Source organism: Gobius niger, assembly GCF_951799975.1.
Source record: "Gobius niger genome assembly, chromosome: 14".
Taxonomy (NCBI): domain Eukaryota; kingdom Metazoa; phylum Chordata; class Actinopteri; order Gobiiformes; family Gobiidae; genus Gobius; species Gobius niger.
Genome location: NC_136865.1, coordinates 3104922 through 3122378, shown reverse-complemented (window position 1 = coordinate 3122378; position 17457 = coordinate 3104922). Strand labels below are relative to the sequence as shown.

Genomic DNA, 17457 nt, shown 5'->3' with positions numbered 1-17457 from the left:
CGGTTGAGGCGGGAGTTAAGAGGTTAAAAAAACACATCTGTAAAGCGATAATGTATCCGCGACTCAAATGATTCAACATTTCACAATAACCATGACACAAGTGTGGACGTCGATAACGCCTGTGAGGTCTTTTGCTGAACCTCAGATGGAATGAAGCTGTGGTAGAAGCGTGTGACCTCGGCGACCTCGTGCATGTTCTCCGAGGAGCATGCAGGCGCTCAGGATGTGGGTTCTTTATCTGCGTGAAGGGCTTTATCAGATCTGGACAGCTGCATGGTCACACCTGAGAGCAGCTCTTCATCCAAATGCGCTGGAACGTGTAAAAATAAAAGCCGTCGCCTCTGTTAAATAATTAATAAGAGTCTCCCAGACAGAGAGCCTTCATTCCTGAGCTGAGGTTTTTACTCACGACTCAACTGTTTTTGTTCCTCGTGTTTCCGGAGCTGTGGGGGATCTTTGTGGACCACAGTTTGGATCGTGAAAGCTGAGAAGTGTTCTGCGTCTGTGTCTTTGCTCCACCGCAATGATCTGGACGGGGCCTGTTCCGCCGGCTTCAGACTGTACCTGAAGAACACCTCCATCCGCCGAGCTGAACTCTCCCCCTTCCTCCTACGGGTCACACGCAGGTATGTATGTGAACTGCACCGAGGTCCACTCAGGGAACCCCCCCCCCCCACACACACACACACACCCGCTCCCCCACCGCGCACCCCTACCCGCTCCCCGCCTCTTCTTCCTCCTTTCCCCATCCGCCTCTTCTCCCCTTCCCCACTCCTCCCCTCATCTCCTCCCTCCCTCCCTCCCTCTCTCCTCCTCTCCTCCTTTTTTCACCTCCCTCTTCTTCTCCCCTTCTCCACTCCTCCCTGGTCTCTTCCCCCCTCCCCCCTCGTCTCCCCCCTCCTCTCCTAGTCTCCTCCCTCCCCCCCTCGTCTCCCCCCCCCCCGGTCTCCTCCCTCCCCCCCTCGTCTCCCCCCCCCCCCGGTCTCCTCCCTCCTCCCTCGTCTCTTCCTTCCCCCCCTCGTCTCCTACTTCCCCCCCTCGTCTCCTCCTTCCCCCCCTAGTCTCCTCCTTCCCCCCCTAGTCTCCTCCTTCCCCCCCTAGTCTCCTCCCTCCTCCCCTCGTCTCCTCCCCCCCCCGGTCTCCTCCCTCCTCCCCTCGTCTCCTCCCTCCTCTCCTAGTCTCCCCCCCTCGTCTCCTCCTTCCCCCCCTCGTCTCCTCCCCCCCCCCCTGGTCTCCTCCCTCCTCCCCTCGTCTCCTCCCTCCCCCCTCGTCTCCCCCCCCTGGTCTCCTCCCTCCTCTCCTAGTCTCCTCCTTCCCCCCCCTGGTCTCCCCCCTCCCCCCCTCGTCTCCTCCCTCCCCCCTCGTCTCCCCCCCCTGGTCTCCTCCCCCCTCCCTCGTCTCCTCCCTCCCCCCCTCGTCTCCTCCCCCCCTCGTCTCCTCCCTCCCCCCTCGTCTCCTCCCCCCTGGTCTCCCCCCTCCCCCCCTCGTCTCCTCCCTCCTCTCCTAGTCTCCTCCCTCCCCCCTCGTCTCCTCCTTCCCCCCCTCGTCTCCCCCCTCCTCTCCTAGTCTCCTCCCTCCCCCCCTGGTCTCCTCCCTCCCCCCCTCGTCTCCCCCCTCCCCCCCTCGTCTCCCCCCCCCCCCCCTCGTCTCCTCCCTCCCCCCCCCCTGGTCTCCTCCCTCCTCCTCGCTCCTCGTGCGGGTCCTTGCCTCCTCTCCTCAGTAGTGTGTAGGCTGGAGCTGAAGCATGTTCCTGTGTGTCCTGGTCGGTCTCCTGTCTCTCTCGACGGGTGAGTACTTTGGAATACTTCAGTACTTCAGTCACTACAGTACTAGTCATCCTCTTATGACGAGTACTTTTTCTTTCTCTCCTACCTCTGTGGAAACTCCTAAAGAGTGAGTTGGAGAACAGACTTGTGACAATGGTGTGGATGTGTAACTTTGAACTACTATTGCTACTACTACTACTACTACTACTACTACCACTACGAAATGTGGAGCGAGAAGAGTTTCACATTTTGCATTTTTGTGGAAATAAGTCTTTTTTTTCTAAGTTTCTGATTTTAGTAGGGGAAAAGTGTCAGTATTTTGTGAGGAAAAGTTTGAGATAAAGTTTCAGATTTAGATTTTGTGGCTACAGTTTCAGATTTTGGACTGTGTCACGGTTGTTCTCGGGCCGAACTTTTCCGTCTTTTGTTGTTTTGCAAATGCATTTGTATTTGCAGTTTTAAATCCACATGGAGCACCAGCATAATGTTTGAGAAAAGAGATGACAGAAGTTTACACATAACGTCCACAGAGGGAACATGATCGCGCTCCAGCTCCTGCTTTTATTGAATCCTCACTTTCACCCTCAGCCAAACAAAGTGCAGATGTTTTTCACGCTTCAGTGGAATGTTTCTGCTTGTGTTTCTGGGTGAGCTGTTGAGAGACGGTCGTGTCGTTTTTGAGCGGAGACCTGGACGAGTGAGAGTCTCCTCGTTAAACCCTCTTCAAGTGAAGATGAAGGCTGGTATTTATATAGTGGTTAGTGCGTGTGAATGAACACACCACTGGATTGGAGCCATGGGCTGATTTCCCTCCGTCGTCCCACACTCACACACTCACACACACTCTCATTCATCCTGGCCTATTGTACATGTTTTAGTGGGAGAGAGAAAATGACCCGGGGAGAACATGCAAACTCCACACAGAAAGGATTGAACCAGGGACCCTCTAACTGTGCAGCAGGAGCGCTAACTGCACCTCTGTGCCTCTGTGGGAGACTTTGGAGGGACTACAGTTCCCATGATGCACCAGTCTGCAGCATGTGGTGGCCTAGTGGTGCAGCAGCTCTTATGCTAATGACCTCTGTACAGTCAGAGAAAGACAACAAACAAACAAGAATACGATCTGTCGCCATAGTTACCATGTTCCCCTCATGCTACGTTTAGGGTTGTTCTGACACCGACACTGGTCAGTCACACAGACGACGTTTCATTTGCATAATGAATGACCTGCCATCGGTTTGGAAGATTTGACAGGCCTTGTTGTTGTTTTTATAGGTAGCGTTCACGTGACATCACAACATTCTAAAGAGCCTATAGTTTAACATTGAGGTGGAGGTCAACTGACGGTTACTATGGTAACGATGGTAACTGACAAAATGCATATTTTTATGTCTTTGTTTTTTGGCTCATATCTCAGTCATTACTGGAGGAATCCACATGAAACACAAACTGTCACAAAGTTCATCGTCTCCTCTGTCAGCACATATGAACTAATGTACAATTATTATCTCCAAAAAATGTCAAAAAGTGGTGACAATATGCGAAAACATGACCATGATGTTGTCCAATAGAAAGGACTTTCAGACAAAATAATAATATCACAGGTTTGTGAATCCAATCACGATCAAATACTGAAGAGGAAAAACATTTGTCAATTTTCGTTTTGGAGATTTCTTCCAAAAACTGCATTTCTCCCTTAGAGTTGCATTGGCCCCGCCCTCCATCTGACATTATGACATCATCACATTCTAAATCGTGAACGCTACCTATTGGCTGGACGGGTACTCCGACTCTGAACCCAAGCATCAGCATCGGAGCAGATGGAACAACATGAACCACATTCACTTCCACAAGTGAGATCTTCATCATGAAGATGTTCGTGTGTCTGAGTTTGGGCCAAATCAAAGGAGCTCTTCATGACCATCTTGACCCCTGACCTCCAGCTCTTCACTTCCTGTTTCTGACATGTCCACAGCTCAGTCTGGCAGGGTCAGTGCTGGGGCAGAGTTATGACACACGCCATTCTTCTTCCTCCTCCACTTCGTCTTCCTCTTCTTCTTCTCCTTCTTCAACGCCTTCTTCTTCGTCTGCTTCTTCCTCTTCTTCTTCTTCCTCTTCTCCTTCTTCCTCTTCTTCCTCTTCTTCCTCTTCTTCCTCTTCTTATACTTCTCCTTCTTCCTCTTCTTCTTCTCCTTCTTCAACGCCTTCTTCTTCGTCTGCTTCTTCCTCTTCTTCTTCTTCCTCTTCTCCTTCTTCCTCTTCTTCCTCTTCTTCCTCTTCTTCCTCTTCTTATACTTCTCCTTCTTCCTCTTCTTCTTCTCCTTCTTCAACGCCTTCTTCTTCGTCTGCTTCTTCCTCTTCTTCTTCTTCCTCTTCTCCTTCTTCCTCTTCTTCCTCTTCTTATACTTCTCCTTCTTCCTCTTCTTCTTCTCCTTCTTCTTTTTCTTCTTCCTCTTCCTCTTCTTTTTTCTCTTCTTCAACGTCTGCTTCATCTGCTTCTTCCTCTTCTTATACTTCTCCTTCTTCCTCTTCTTTTTCCTCTTCTTCAAGCCTTCTTCTTCGTCTGCTTCTTCCTCTTCTTCTTCTTCTTCTTCTTCTTCTTCTTCTTCTTCTTCTTCTTCTTCTTCTTTTCCCCCTTAACATTTTAATTTTAGTGTCAGAGTAAAAAAAGATCCTAAATCTGTCTGAGCACCTCTGCCCTTCATTAATGTTTATATTTGATCATCATCTTCATCTTCATCAGCTGCAGGGTCAGAGGAGCTGAGCCTCCTCATCCTGTGACTGAGTCATGGCACAGGAAGTGTGTCGTGTGTGTCCCGGGAGATCAATGCTCATTCATCACGGCCAGTGTTTTTTTGAAGTAATAATTCAGAGTTTAAGTAGTACTTAAGTACTCTGTAGGAGTACTCTGTAGGAGTACTCTGTAGTAGTACTCTGTAGTAGTCCTCTGTAGTAGTACTCTGTAGTAGTACTCTATAGTAGTCCTCTGTAGTAGTCCTCTGTAGTAGTACTCTGTAGTAGTACTCTATAGTAGTACTCTGTAGTAGTCCTCTGTAGTAGTACTCTATAGTAGTACTCTGTAGTAGTCCTCTGTAGTAGTACTCTGTAGTAGTACTCTGTAGTAGTCCTCTGTAGTAGTCCTCTGTAGTAGTCCTCTGTAGTAGTACTCTGTAGTAGTCCTCTGTAGTAGTACTCTGTAGTAGTACTCTGTAGTAGTACTCTGTAGTAGTCCTCTGTAGTAGTACTCTGTAGTAGTACTCTGTAGTAGTACTCTGTAGTAGTCCTCTGTAGTAGTCCTCTGTAGTAGTACTCTGTAGTAGTCCTCTGTAGTAGTCCTCTGTAGTAGTACTCTGTAGTAGTACTCTGTAGTAGTCCTCTGTAGTAGTACTCTGTAGTAGTACTCTGTAGTAGTCCTCTGTAGTAGTCCTCTGTAGTAGTACTCTGTAGTAGTACTCTGTAGTAGTCCTCTGTAGTAGTCCTCTGTAGTAGTACTCTGTAGTAGTACTCTGTAGTAGTCCTCTGTAGTAGTACTCTGTAGTAGTACTCTGTAGTAGTACTCTGTAGTAGTCCTCTGTAGTAGTCCTCTGTAGGAGTACTCTGTAGTAGTACTCTGTAGTAGTACTCTGTACTGTGTCCGGTTAGCTCAGACTCAGAGCTGCTCATGAGGGCTGGACGATAATGACAAAAAATAATGTTTATGTTTATAAACCATCAGAATGTGTCGACATCATTGATCTGTTTCTCAAAAACATTTTTGTCTCAAACAAACTTCAAAAAGTGCAGAGGAAAAAAAACACTCAAGTGTATTTTATTTGTATTTTTTAACAAGCAGTTTTTGTAACCTTTTTGTTCATATCGATATTGTAAATTTGCACATCTTCTTCCAAACACAAATGTCAATATGATCTTGCTCCAGTACGTTGCCCTCCTGTGGTCAGCACAGAGCTGGTGTTAGCTGCTCTGGTCAGGGACGGGACAGTAGAGCTCAGTGTGCACAAGTGTTCAAGTGTGTGAGGCTGAATCTGCCATTACTGTAGTGTCAAAGTCTTATTGTTATTGTCATTATTTTTATTATTAATAATAATAATAATAATAATAATAATGCATGGGGTTGATGTAGCGCTCTTCTGGACACTCAAAGACGCTTTACATTGCATTATGCTATTGTAGCCACAGCTGCCCTGGGGTAGACTGACGAAAGCGGCTGGTCAATCTGCGCCATCGGCCCCTCGACCGACCGAGCACTCACTCACTCACTCACTCACTCACTCACTCACTCACTCACTCTCTCTCTCTCTCTCTCTCTCTCTCTCTCACTCACTCACTCACTCACTCACTCACTCACTCACTCACTCACTCACTCACTCACTCTCTCTCTCTCTCTCTCTCTCTCTCTCTCTCTCTCTCTCTCTCTCTCTCTCTCACTCACTCACTCACTCACTCACTCTCTCTCTCTCTCTCTCTCTCTCTCTCTCTCTCTCTCTCACTCACTCACTCACTCACTCACTCACTCACTCACTCACTCACTCACTCACTCACTCACTCACTCACTCTCTCTCTCTCTCTCTCTCTCTCTCTCTCTCACTCACTCACTCACTCACTCACTCACTCACTCACTCACTCACTCACTCACTCACTCACTCACTCACTCACTCACTCTCTCTCTCTCTCTCTCTCTCTCTCTCTCACTCACTCACTCACTCACTCACTCATCCAGAGCTGTAACTACTAAGTCTGCTCTTCCTCCATGTGTGAACCCTGGGGTTCGGCCCTGTTTGGGGCTGTGCACGTGTGTGTAGTTGTTGTACATGTATTAAGTACATGTGTAGTACGTGTGTGTGTAGTTGTACATGTGTGTGGTACATGTGTAGTACGTGTGTGTGGTACATGTGTGTGGTAGTCTTGTGTGTTGTAATAGTGGTGTGTTCTGTTGAAGTGTGTCGTGTGAATGTTGTGCGTCTCCAGCTGAGTCTGATCCAAGAACCAGCTGCTGCACTTCCTGCTTCCACTGGCTCCTAACTCCTACCTCCTGCATCCTGCCTCCTAACTCCTACCTCCTGCATCCTAACTCCTAACTCCTGCATCCTAACTCCTGCATCCTAACTCCTAACTCCTGCATCCTAACTCCTACCTCCTGCATCTTAACGTCTGCATCCTAACTCCTGCATCCTAACTAATACCTCCTAACTCCTACCTCCTGCATCTTAACGTCTGCATCCTAACTCCTGCATCCTAACTCCTGCATCCTAACTAATACCTCCTAACTCCTACCTCCTAACTCCTGCATCCTAACTCCTAACTCCTGCATCCTAACTCCTACCTCCTGCATCCTAACTCCTACCTCCTGCATCTTAACGTCTGCATCCTAACACCAACATAACTTCTACATTCTAACTCCTAATTCCTGCATCCTGACTCCTAACTCTCACATCCTACCTCCTGCATCCTAACACCAACATCCTAACTTCTACATTCTAAATCCTAATTCCTGCATCCTAGCTCTTACATCCAAACTCCTGCCTCCTAGTTCCTATCTCCTAATATTCAATGGCTTTGCCCCTGAAATGCACCCGTTGAGTATGTTTTTTCTCCACACGCTGATTGACAGCTCATGATCCCGCCTCTCACAGCTGTTCTTGATTGACAGGATCATCCTTCATTTCCTGTGCGGTGATTGGCCGCAGGTCGGCCTTTGCTCCGCCTCAGATGACCGTGATTGACAGTTCCTTCTTTGTTTTGATTTCCCGGGCTCTGATTGGCTCACGCCGTCTCTCACTGTGACTGACAGCTCAATGTGTTTTGGTTTGTGATTGGCCCGTGTTTCTTTAGTCCCGCCCCTGTGTGATTGACAGTTGTTTAATTTCCTGTCCTGGGATTGGCCGGTGTTTATTATCTGTACAGTGGCTCATGTCAGACGCCCACACGTTTCCCATCAGCCATCACTACTACTATACTACTACTACTATACTACTACTACTACTACTACTACTACTACTACTACCACTCTACTACTATACTACTACTACTACTACTACTACTACCACTACTACTACTACTACTACTACTACTACTACTACTACTACTACTACTACTACCACTACTACTACTACTACTACCACTACTACTACTACTACTACTATACTACTACTACTACTACTACTACTACTACTACTACTACCACTCTACTACTATACTACTACTACTACTACTACTACTACCACTACTACTACTACTACTACTACTACTACTACTACTACTACTACTACTACTACTACTACCACTACTACTACTACTACTACCACTACTACTACTACTACTACTACTACTACTACTACTACTACCACTACTACTACTACTACTACTACTACTACTACTACTACTACTTCTACTACTACTACTACTACTACTATACTACTACTACTACTACTACTATACTACTACTACTACTACTACTACTACTACTACTACTACTACTATACTACTACTACTACTACTACTACTACTACTACTACTACTACTACTACTACTATACTACTACTACTACTACTACTACTATACTACTACTACTACTACTACTACTATACTACTACTACTACTACTATACTACTACTACTACTACTACTACTACTACTACTATACTACTACTACTACTACTACTACTACTACTACTACTACTACTACTACTACTACTACTACTACTACTACTACTACTACTATACTACTACTACTACTACTACTACTACTACTACTACTATACTACTACTACTACTACTACTACTATACTACTACTACTACTACTACTACTACTACTACTACTACTATACTACTACTACTACTACTACTACTACTACTATACTACTACTACTACTACTATACTACTACTACTACTATACTACTACTACTACTACTACTACTACTACTATACTACTACTACTACTACTACTATACTACTACTACTACTACTATACTACTACTACTACTACTACTACTACTACTACTACTACTATACTACTACTACTACTACTACTACTACTACTACTACTACTACTATACTACTACTACTACTACTACTGTCCAGGGCTGACATTGAGGCAGACTGACAGAGGCACAGCTGCCACAGTGGAAGGGACCAATGGCACAGATTGGCAGCCTCATTTCTGTCAGCCTGCCCCAAAGGCGGCTGTGGCTACATTAGCAGCTACCACCTTCGGAGTATGAAGCGGATGAATAGTGACTGCATTGTGGCGCTTTGGGGAACCTTACAGGCTTGTAAAGTGCAAAACAAATGTCAGCCATTATCATTATTTAAGTCAAAGTTTGTTGAAATATTGTTTAAAGGTATTTCTTTTCATGTTGGGGGTTTGAGTCCTGCCTCTCACAATTTGCTGAATGTCTCTCCCTTCTCTCCCCCCCCTTTCACCTTGTGACAGGGTTGCCAGGTTTGTGGTGTTGCCGCAGAATTGTGCGGGATTTTTTTAATGATTCCGCGTTTGTTGGCGGAGCAGTGAATCAGGTCAAATGTGTCGTTTATTTATAGTTTCACAAGACGAACTCTTAAAGGAACAGGCCACCGTTCTTCCACACTGAGGAATGTTCTCACCTGAGCTTAGACGAGTTGATCCGTACCTGTCTGGTCTTTGTTTGTGCCTGTGGAAGAGTGTGGTAGCTTCCAACTTCACCCCCGTTTGGAGCCATAGGAATACATTGGGAGAGGCCAAATGCTAACAACATCTTTGGTCGTTTTGCGTGACTGAGCGCACACATAAAGACCAGACAGGTACACATCAACTCGTCTAATCTCAGGTAAGAACATATCTCAGTGTGGAAAAACGGTGGCCTGTTCCTTTAAATCCCAGATAGTCACAGGTCTGTTCTGGGTGGGAGCGGAGATTTGGTCCCACATCTGTCTCAAAACACCTACAGGAAAAGAAAATCCTCTACAAAAGAACAATCTGCATTCAACTCTTTGAATGGTTCACAAAATCTGTGTCTCATACTTCAACTTCAGAGGACATTGGGAAGAATGATCTGCGTGTGCTCACGTTTACACTCCTGCGTGAGGATCATAAACCTGTGGACACGTCCCTCTGTTGTTCTAACCCCTGTCTCCTTCTAGTCTCAGCGGGACAAGCCAAACCCAAACCTGTCTCCTCTGAGGGACAGCAGTAAGTCTCCGAGCAACCCCCAGAGAGACATCAGAACATGAACGACTGGGCCTGTTCTCCTCCCCCTCTCTCCTCTCTCCTCACCGGAGCTGCCTTGCACTAAGAGACTTGAACCGTCCACTGTTCTCTCCCACTGACCCATGGACCGTAATATAAATCTCTGCGATGTCTCCTTCTCCTGTACGTCCTCTGCACCGCGTCCTTGTGTGTCCTCCAGGAGACATTTGTCTTAAGTCTGGGGGGAAACGGCCGAGGCACGGCTAAGCGTCTGCTCCAGAATGTGGTGAAAGAGCACTCAGAGGAGATATACGTCTGTCCGGTGAACCGTGCTGGACTGTGCGTTCATGCAGTTGCGTCCTGGTCTGGTCCTGGGTCTTCAGCCAGTCCTGTCAGAGTAAAACACAAGCTTTGTTTCTTCTGGCCGAGGTGAAACTGTCGTGAGTTATGGGTTTCATGATCTACGGTTGGTCTGGAGCGGCGTCTTTATCTCGGCGATCCGGGTCTGTTCTCGGTCCTGGTCCAAGAATTTTTCCTGGTCCAGATCCAGACCTCGTGAACGTGAGCTTCTGCCACTGCTGCTTCATCCACTGCTTCCATTGTCCACCTTCCAGATTATCTCCGTTACGGCTTCCAATCAAATGTAGCCTTCGAAATCCTCGGATCCTCCGGGTGACCAACCCTTCTCCAACCCTTTGCTCTTTGACGCAGAGCCTTCACTCGAACACTGGTAGCAGATGATTTTAGAGCTTCTGGCTTCACCTCACAGTCTTTCTTGATGGTCCGTGGAGCAACATTAAAGGAATAGGCCACTGTTTGTCCACACTGAGATATGTCCTTACCTTCGCTTAGACGAGTTGATGCGTAACTGTCTGGTCTCCAAACTGGGGTGAAGTTAGAAGCGACCAAGCTGTTCCACGTTTTCCCTATTTAAAGTGCAACTAAACGGGCGTGGCAGAGCCTTTCCCCACCCACAAACAGAAGTCAAAAAGTGCTGAGAAAGGGGTGGTCTCGGAGGCTTTGGGGGAGACGAGGGGGGTGAGTGTGTGGGCGGGGTCTGCTCTGTTGACAGTCTCAGACCAAGCCCCTGGATCTGACAGGACTGACAGACTGCTGTTACCGCTGTCACCACTGTGCGCAAGGTTTATTTTTTCGTAGGAGAGTTGGTGCACTCTCATGACTTGTGATTGCTTGATGTAGCAACTAGTGATGCGGGTCAGGGTTTTTTTCAACCCGCGGGTCCCGCATTTGGAGCAGGTTCTAACCCGACCCAGCCCGCCCCGCAACTTTGTTCTATTTTTACAACCCGCCCCGCACCCGCAACCAATAAATATTACACGTTACAAATATGATCCGTATGAACAGTACCGGCGTGTCATCGCGCGCTCTCTCTCTCTCTCCCTCCGAAGAGCGCTGGGCAAGAGGGAGAGAGGAAGAGAGCACAGGTCGGCCTAACGCGAAGTCACACACAGTCGCACATACGTTGGAAAATGGGAGACATGAGCTCCACAAAAGCGTTCTCTGGATCACAAGCTGCAAAACGCTGCTTGTTTTATGAAAATCCGACGTATATTTACGCCAAAAACCTGCTGTAAAGACGACGGTGGAACCCGCAACCCGCGCATCACTAGTAGCAACTATCCTACGAAAAAAAAAAAGAAAAAAGATCGCCGCTGGTAGATACTCGCTCGCTGTCAGTGACTGCGAACAGAGAGAGCATCGCACGGTAGCTTTTCTAAGGGATTTATTCCTCTACACCACCTCAGCCGAAGTGTGAGCATCGCAGGGGCGCCATCTACTGGTTTGACTGCGCGACGCGTGTCCTGGTTGCTACGTGACGGAGGCGGAGGCGGAGGCGTGTGTGGGCGGGGCCACAGAGGCACAGAGGCAGAACCACGGGCAGAACTGATGACGTTTTGTGGACGCCGTGGACACACTCTCCTCCAACCACAAAATATCAAATGTAGTTGCTGCGTGAAACCAGTAGGGGCGTTAACCATGCGGTTTTAGACACTAATGTGAGATTTTGAACAAGTTTGCACCAAATGTCAACATATTGACTGGGACATGTAGTTAACTCTATTCAACAACCATTTAGACCGTTTATCAGCAAAAAAAAGTGGATTTGGTGTTAAGTTACTCTTTAAATACAGTTACGTGAAACGTTCCAAGTCTGGTTACTAGGTAAATAAACATGTGGATTTTCTAAGCGGATAAAAGAGGGGCACTATATTGTAAGGCGTAATAACACCTTAGGAGCACTTCGACTTTACTGCGTGGGTTGAAGTGCTGCTGTGTTATTACGCCTCACAATATAGAGCCCCTCTTTTATCCGCCTAGAAAATCGACAAGTTTAATTTTGTGTAACTTTTCACGTAACTGTATTTAAACTGATTCTAACTTCACCCTATGCTAGGAGAGGCTAAATGCTAACAACATTTGCGTGACTTAGCGCACGCACAAAGACCAGGCGGTTACGCATCAACTCTTCTAAGCTAAAGTAAGAACAAATCTCAGAGTGCAAACACGGTGGCCTGTTCCTTTAAGCTCTAGGGACCTGTGTAGCAGCACTTTTGTTTCAAATGTGCACTTGATCTCACCACAAGTTCAGCTGCTCATCTGTCCGGTCAGTGGGACAAAGGGACGTTTACAATGGGCAACCAAGGAGGACTGTTCCTACTTTTTTTGAAGATAGAACTACTTTATTTTTCTTATTGGGACAGTGAATGTTAATGAATAAATATATATGCAAGAAAACAGAATGATGCGAACCCTGTGGCCCGTCCCTTTACAACTGCACGGCACCAGCTACTACTGCGACTACTACTTCAATGCAGGAGTGAAGGGCCAAAGGTCATATAAGCGGACTGATCGTCTGCTTTCCTTTGACTGCTGAAGAAAGTGATAGTTTGGCCGTATAATCGTGTACTCATTCCAGCACTGTGGATGTTGTCCCCATTTCCCTTGGACTGTCCTGTGACTTTACGAGTTTCTGCTGCCTCTGTCTGTGAACATTCACTAAGTTTACAAGTGAAGACTAATCCAACCAGGCTTAAGATTGGACTCTTGTCAATATGACATGTTGGCGTTTTGTCTGACAGCCTGATAGCCCAGTTTGTGCTGCTCTAATCTGACTGCAATCGGCCCAGGCCGGTCGCCGGTCGGCTCAGGGGGAAAGTTGAGAGATTTGTCCTGTAACTGCAGTGAGTTACTACAATGAAACGTCATCAGACACGCTGAACCCCCACACGCTGCTCCTCTGGCACTTCCTCTGACACAGGAGCGTGACAGGGCATCTGACTCTTCTGTTTCAGGCTGCGAGGGGCGGGGCTTCTTCACTCCGACTCCAGACTACGACTACAACTCCACCATCTACTACAGCTTCTACAGTGAGTACTCAGACTTACACCGGGTCTAAAACCAGGTCAGAACCAGGACTAAACAGGGACTGAACCAAGACTAGAGCAGGACTAAACCAGGACTAAACCAGGACTAAACCAGGACTAAACCAGGACTGAACCAAGACTAGACCAGGACTAAACCAGGACTAAACCAGGACTAAACCAGGACTAAACCAGGACTAAACCAGGACTGAACCAGGACTAAACCAGGACTAAACCAGGACTAAACCAGGACTAAACCAGGACTAAACCAGGACTAAACCAGGACTAAACCAGGACTGAACCAGGACTAAACCAGGACTAAACCAGGACTACCCAAGGTCTAACCCAGGACTTTTTGCAGGTAATGCGAGTAACGATGAGTTGGAGGAGTTCCTGAACTCCAGTGACTCGTTTGATCTCGATGGAGAGGAGGAGGAGGCGGTTACCTTGGAAACGCCCTTAGCAACCACACCCAGGGGCGGAGTCAGAGCAGCCGCAGCCCCTCCTGTCTGTGTGGTGAGTCCCTCCCCCTTATATCCTGTCTGTGCAGTTGTATTTAAATGTCACACACACATGTGCCCAGCCCACATGGGCTTATAAGACACTATAAACAATATAACAAACATTTCACAGAAAAATGAAGAATCTGGATACAAAGCTTTCAATCTCATTGTCCACATATGTTGCCAAGCAAAAAAAAACATTTCTAAATAACCAACTCAACATATCACCTTCTGCCAGACAAAAGAGATTAGGATTATGACCTTCAGGGTCAGGGTTAGGGACTCCTGCTCTGAGCTCAGCTCACAGACCTCTGTCCTTTTGAAACTACATTTAACATAAATCTCAAAACATTCTTTAATCTGAAGGCAAGTTCTCAATTTAGGTTTGCTTAACAATTACATTTTCCAAGGCTCCTTGTAATGATCCGATAGCATCTGCCTGTGGTTTGTTTGTAAATATTTGAAGGACCTCCAGAGACCAAGGGCATTTATGAGTTTTGTCCCAATTAAAGACTTTCCCAGTGAGTCTATCCTCAGGTAACTGAACAAGACGGTTCCAAAGTCTTAACATTTCGACCCATTGTTTCACCACACAGGGTGCCCAGCCCAGGTCTCCCTCTATGGCTGCCTTAGGCTGAACTTACGCCAAGGAAATACCTCATAGCTCTGCTTTGGACAGAGCTGCTCTCTGCAGCCTCCTGAAAACCCCATAGTCCTGCAGCTGAGAACCACCACTGAGTCACACAGCTGAGTGAATATAGTGAGACTGACAACTGTACCCAGAGCAGAATCTGCTCGTACTCTTTTACCATCAGGTACATCATATTCTTGTGAAAAACAAAAAAAAAGAATACATCAGCAATGTTTGACAAACGTAAGGCCTTCTATAGTTAGACCATTTATATCAGGTCTCCATTTAGTACCAATCACTCAAGATATCTAACATTTTTTTGCAAATCTCCTTGTTTCACACCTAATGGAGCACAGGCTGCTGGCTGCTTATACAAAGCTTTAATGGATTTACAGAAATTACCACCAATACCACACTTAAGGAGCTTATATTCCAAAAGGTCTCTGTTAAACCAATCAAAAGCTTTTTTGAAATCAACAAAACATACAAAGGTACCTTTGCCGTCCTGCATGCGAGCTGGAACAGCAGACAGTTCATATATGTGATCTATGCACTTCCATTCTGCTCGTCCACCCGTCACAGAGCCGGTTATTCAGGAGAAACAATACCAACCTGTACAGAGGATTCAACAACGGAGGAACCATCCACTCCCACAGCTTTATGTGGTTTCATCTTTTCAATGGCTTTCTTCACCTCCTCCACTGGAATATCTCCATTTAACAAATCATTACTGCAGGAAGCAAATAGATGTTCTTCAAGTAGCATCTTTGCACTACACATTTCTGTTAGAAACTGGTCCTCACACTGGTGGGAACAGGTTTCTGTAATCCATTTCCCACCATTCCCTCCCATATTTCCTGTCTGTGTAGTGTGTAGTGAGTCTCCCCCATATATCCTGTCTGTGTAGTGACTTGGCTGCAGTCTCAGGTTGTGAAATACTCCCGACATGTTTATGTGACAGATCCATCTGATCATCTACAATATTTATGACAAAGAAAAACACAATGATGTTATCAAGCAAGTGAATGTAACCTTAAATGACCAGGCAACACTGCAGATGGAAAACTAAAGCAGGTCCAGGACTGACCCAGGACTGACCCAGGACTGACCCAGGACTACAGCAGGACTGACCCAGGACTGACCCAGGACTACAGCAGGACTGACCCAGGACTACAGCAGGACTGACCCAGGACTGACCCAGGACTGACCCAGGACTACAGCAGGACTGACCCAGGACTACAGCAGGACTGACCCAGGACTTAAGTACTTTACATGTCAAGTATAGATGGTTTTCCGTTCCCATGATCCTCTGCGCCGCGCCGCCATTTTGTGTGGCGTTTGACAATGTTTATGCGCGACTCGCATGCACATTTAATGAATAATTGTGTCCACGACGGCCGTTCTGTAGTTGCTAATGTGTTTTTTCACTCACAATGAGCCATGTGATGGGGAGGCTAACATCATCATGGTGATGTACACATGCACGGTGATCATTACAGTAAAACACGTAGGCCTTAGCGTGCACTTAAACGTGTCCATCGAACCAAACACACAGCCGTCATGTGAGCTGTTAAACAATGAGGAATGGCTGTATTTATAATGTGTATCAGCGCCGATCTGTGCTGCGTTTACCTCCTGATGAACCAAGAGAGTAGCAGCGGCGACTCGCTCTCGCCTCGCTCTCGCCTCGCTCTCGCCTCGCTCTCGCCTCGCTCTCGCTCTCGCCCTCGCCTCGCTGTCGCCTCGCTCTCGCCTCCCCGGCCGACTCGCTCTCGCCTCGCTATCGCCTCGCTCTCGCCGGGTCTCACTTCATGGGGACGGCCTGGGCTTCCTCCGGGATTTGTCCGAGTCTCATTTCTCTGCTAGCTGCTAACTGTCCCTGGTTTGCGTTTGGCAGCAGCATGAACTAATACAAGTCTACGAGCTCATCGTAGACTTGCTTTATTTCATGCTAGCAGCTAGCCCCGTTGTCAAATCTGTTTGACGCCACTTTATCTCTTTTATCTGTCAGATAAAAGCTGACTGACCCTGGCAGAACCAGGGAACATCAGCCAAGGCATGAGACTCAGACACAGACACAGAGCGGAATGAGCACAGGCTGCCCCGTAAAGTCAGACCCGACACTCGGGACGAGCGGTCGGCGGCCATAGTTTAAATCTCTCGTACGAAAGTTTTTGTGTTTCTGTTCCTTAGTGATGAATTAGTTTTGGGATATTGAGACGTTTTCTCTTCGTCGTGTCGGGATCAGCCCCACACAACACAGGTGTGAGCACTATTTCTTCACCATATTATCAATGATCCGTAACACAAACAATTAGACCCTAGACACACAAGATGGCGCCATATGGAACTGTGCGGGAGTGTGACGTCAACGGAAAACCATCTATAGTCGGACAATGCTAAACAGGGGGTTGACAATATGTGCACCATTTCTGGTTGACCTTTAGCTGCTCATGTTTGTTGCTAGCAGACAGTTAGCCCAGTTAGCCCCGATTAGCCCGACGTGCATTCAGACCGACCTGCTGTTTGGGGCTAACTCTGCTGTTTTACATCTTTAACACACCTATGGACGACACTATGTCTGCCCCAGTGCTGACGCTCAGATCCACCCTACCACTCCTGAACAGAGGCCAGTTATTTGTGTTTGCTAGTGCTAGCAGCTAAGGGCTATGATGTTTTCTATGCTAAGATATACGGCCCTATAGCCTAAATTTAACAAGCACAGCTCAGGTGAGGCTGCTTTACAGCTGATTGCTTTATTGACTGTATTGTTTTCATGTGATCGATCGGAGCTAGCTGTTAGCTCAGATGGGATTCTTCCGTCTCACGGCCCAATAGTGGAGCAGATTAGTGACATAATTATTCACTTTGTGATACAAGTACTACATTTAGCACAAAGTATGATATCCACTTGGAAAACAAAACAAAATGGCCACCATGTTTTCTGTACATTGTACATTTTTGACCATGAGAATCCAATTGTCAAACATTAATTTTGATCTACACTTGATA

General features: G+C 46.9%; 1 protein-coding gene across 3 annotated transcripts in view; it reads left to right on the top strand.

Annotated features, from left to right (window-relative positions):
- The first annotated feature begins 1699 nt into the window (after nucleotides 1-1699).
- LOC306973624 (uncharacterized protein) overlaps nucleotides 1700-17457 on the top strand; it is a 198781-nt gene continuing 183023 nt past the window's right edge. For all 3 annotated transcript variants that reach the window (XM_079570595.1, XM_079570594.1, XM_079570593.1), the window contains exons 1-3: nucleotides 1700-1787; nucleotides 13243-13317; nucleotides 13673-13827. In XM_079570595.1, coding sequence (XP_079426721.1) covers nucleotides 1745-1787; nucleotides 13243-13317; nucleotides 13673-13827 — 273 coding nt within the window. In that variant the 5' untranslated portion in view covers nucleotides 1700-1744. The remainder of the gene's footprint in view (nucleotides 1788-13242; nucleotides 13318-13672; nucleotides 13828-17457) is intronic.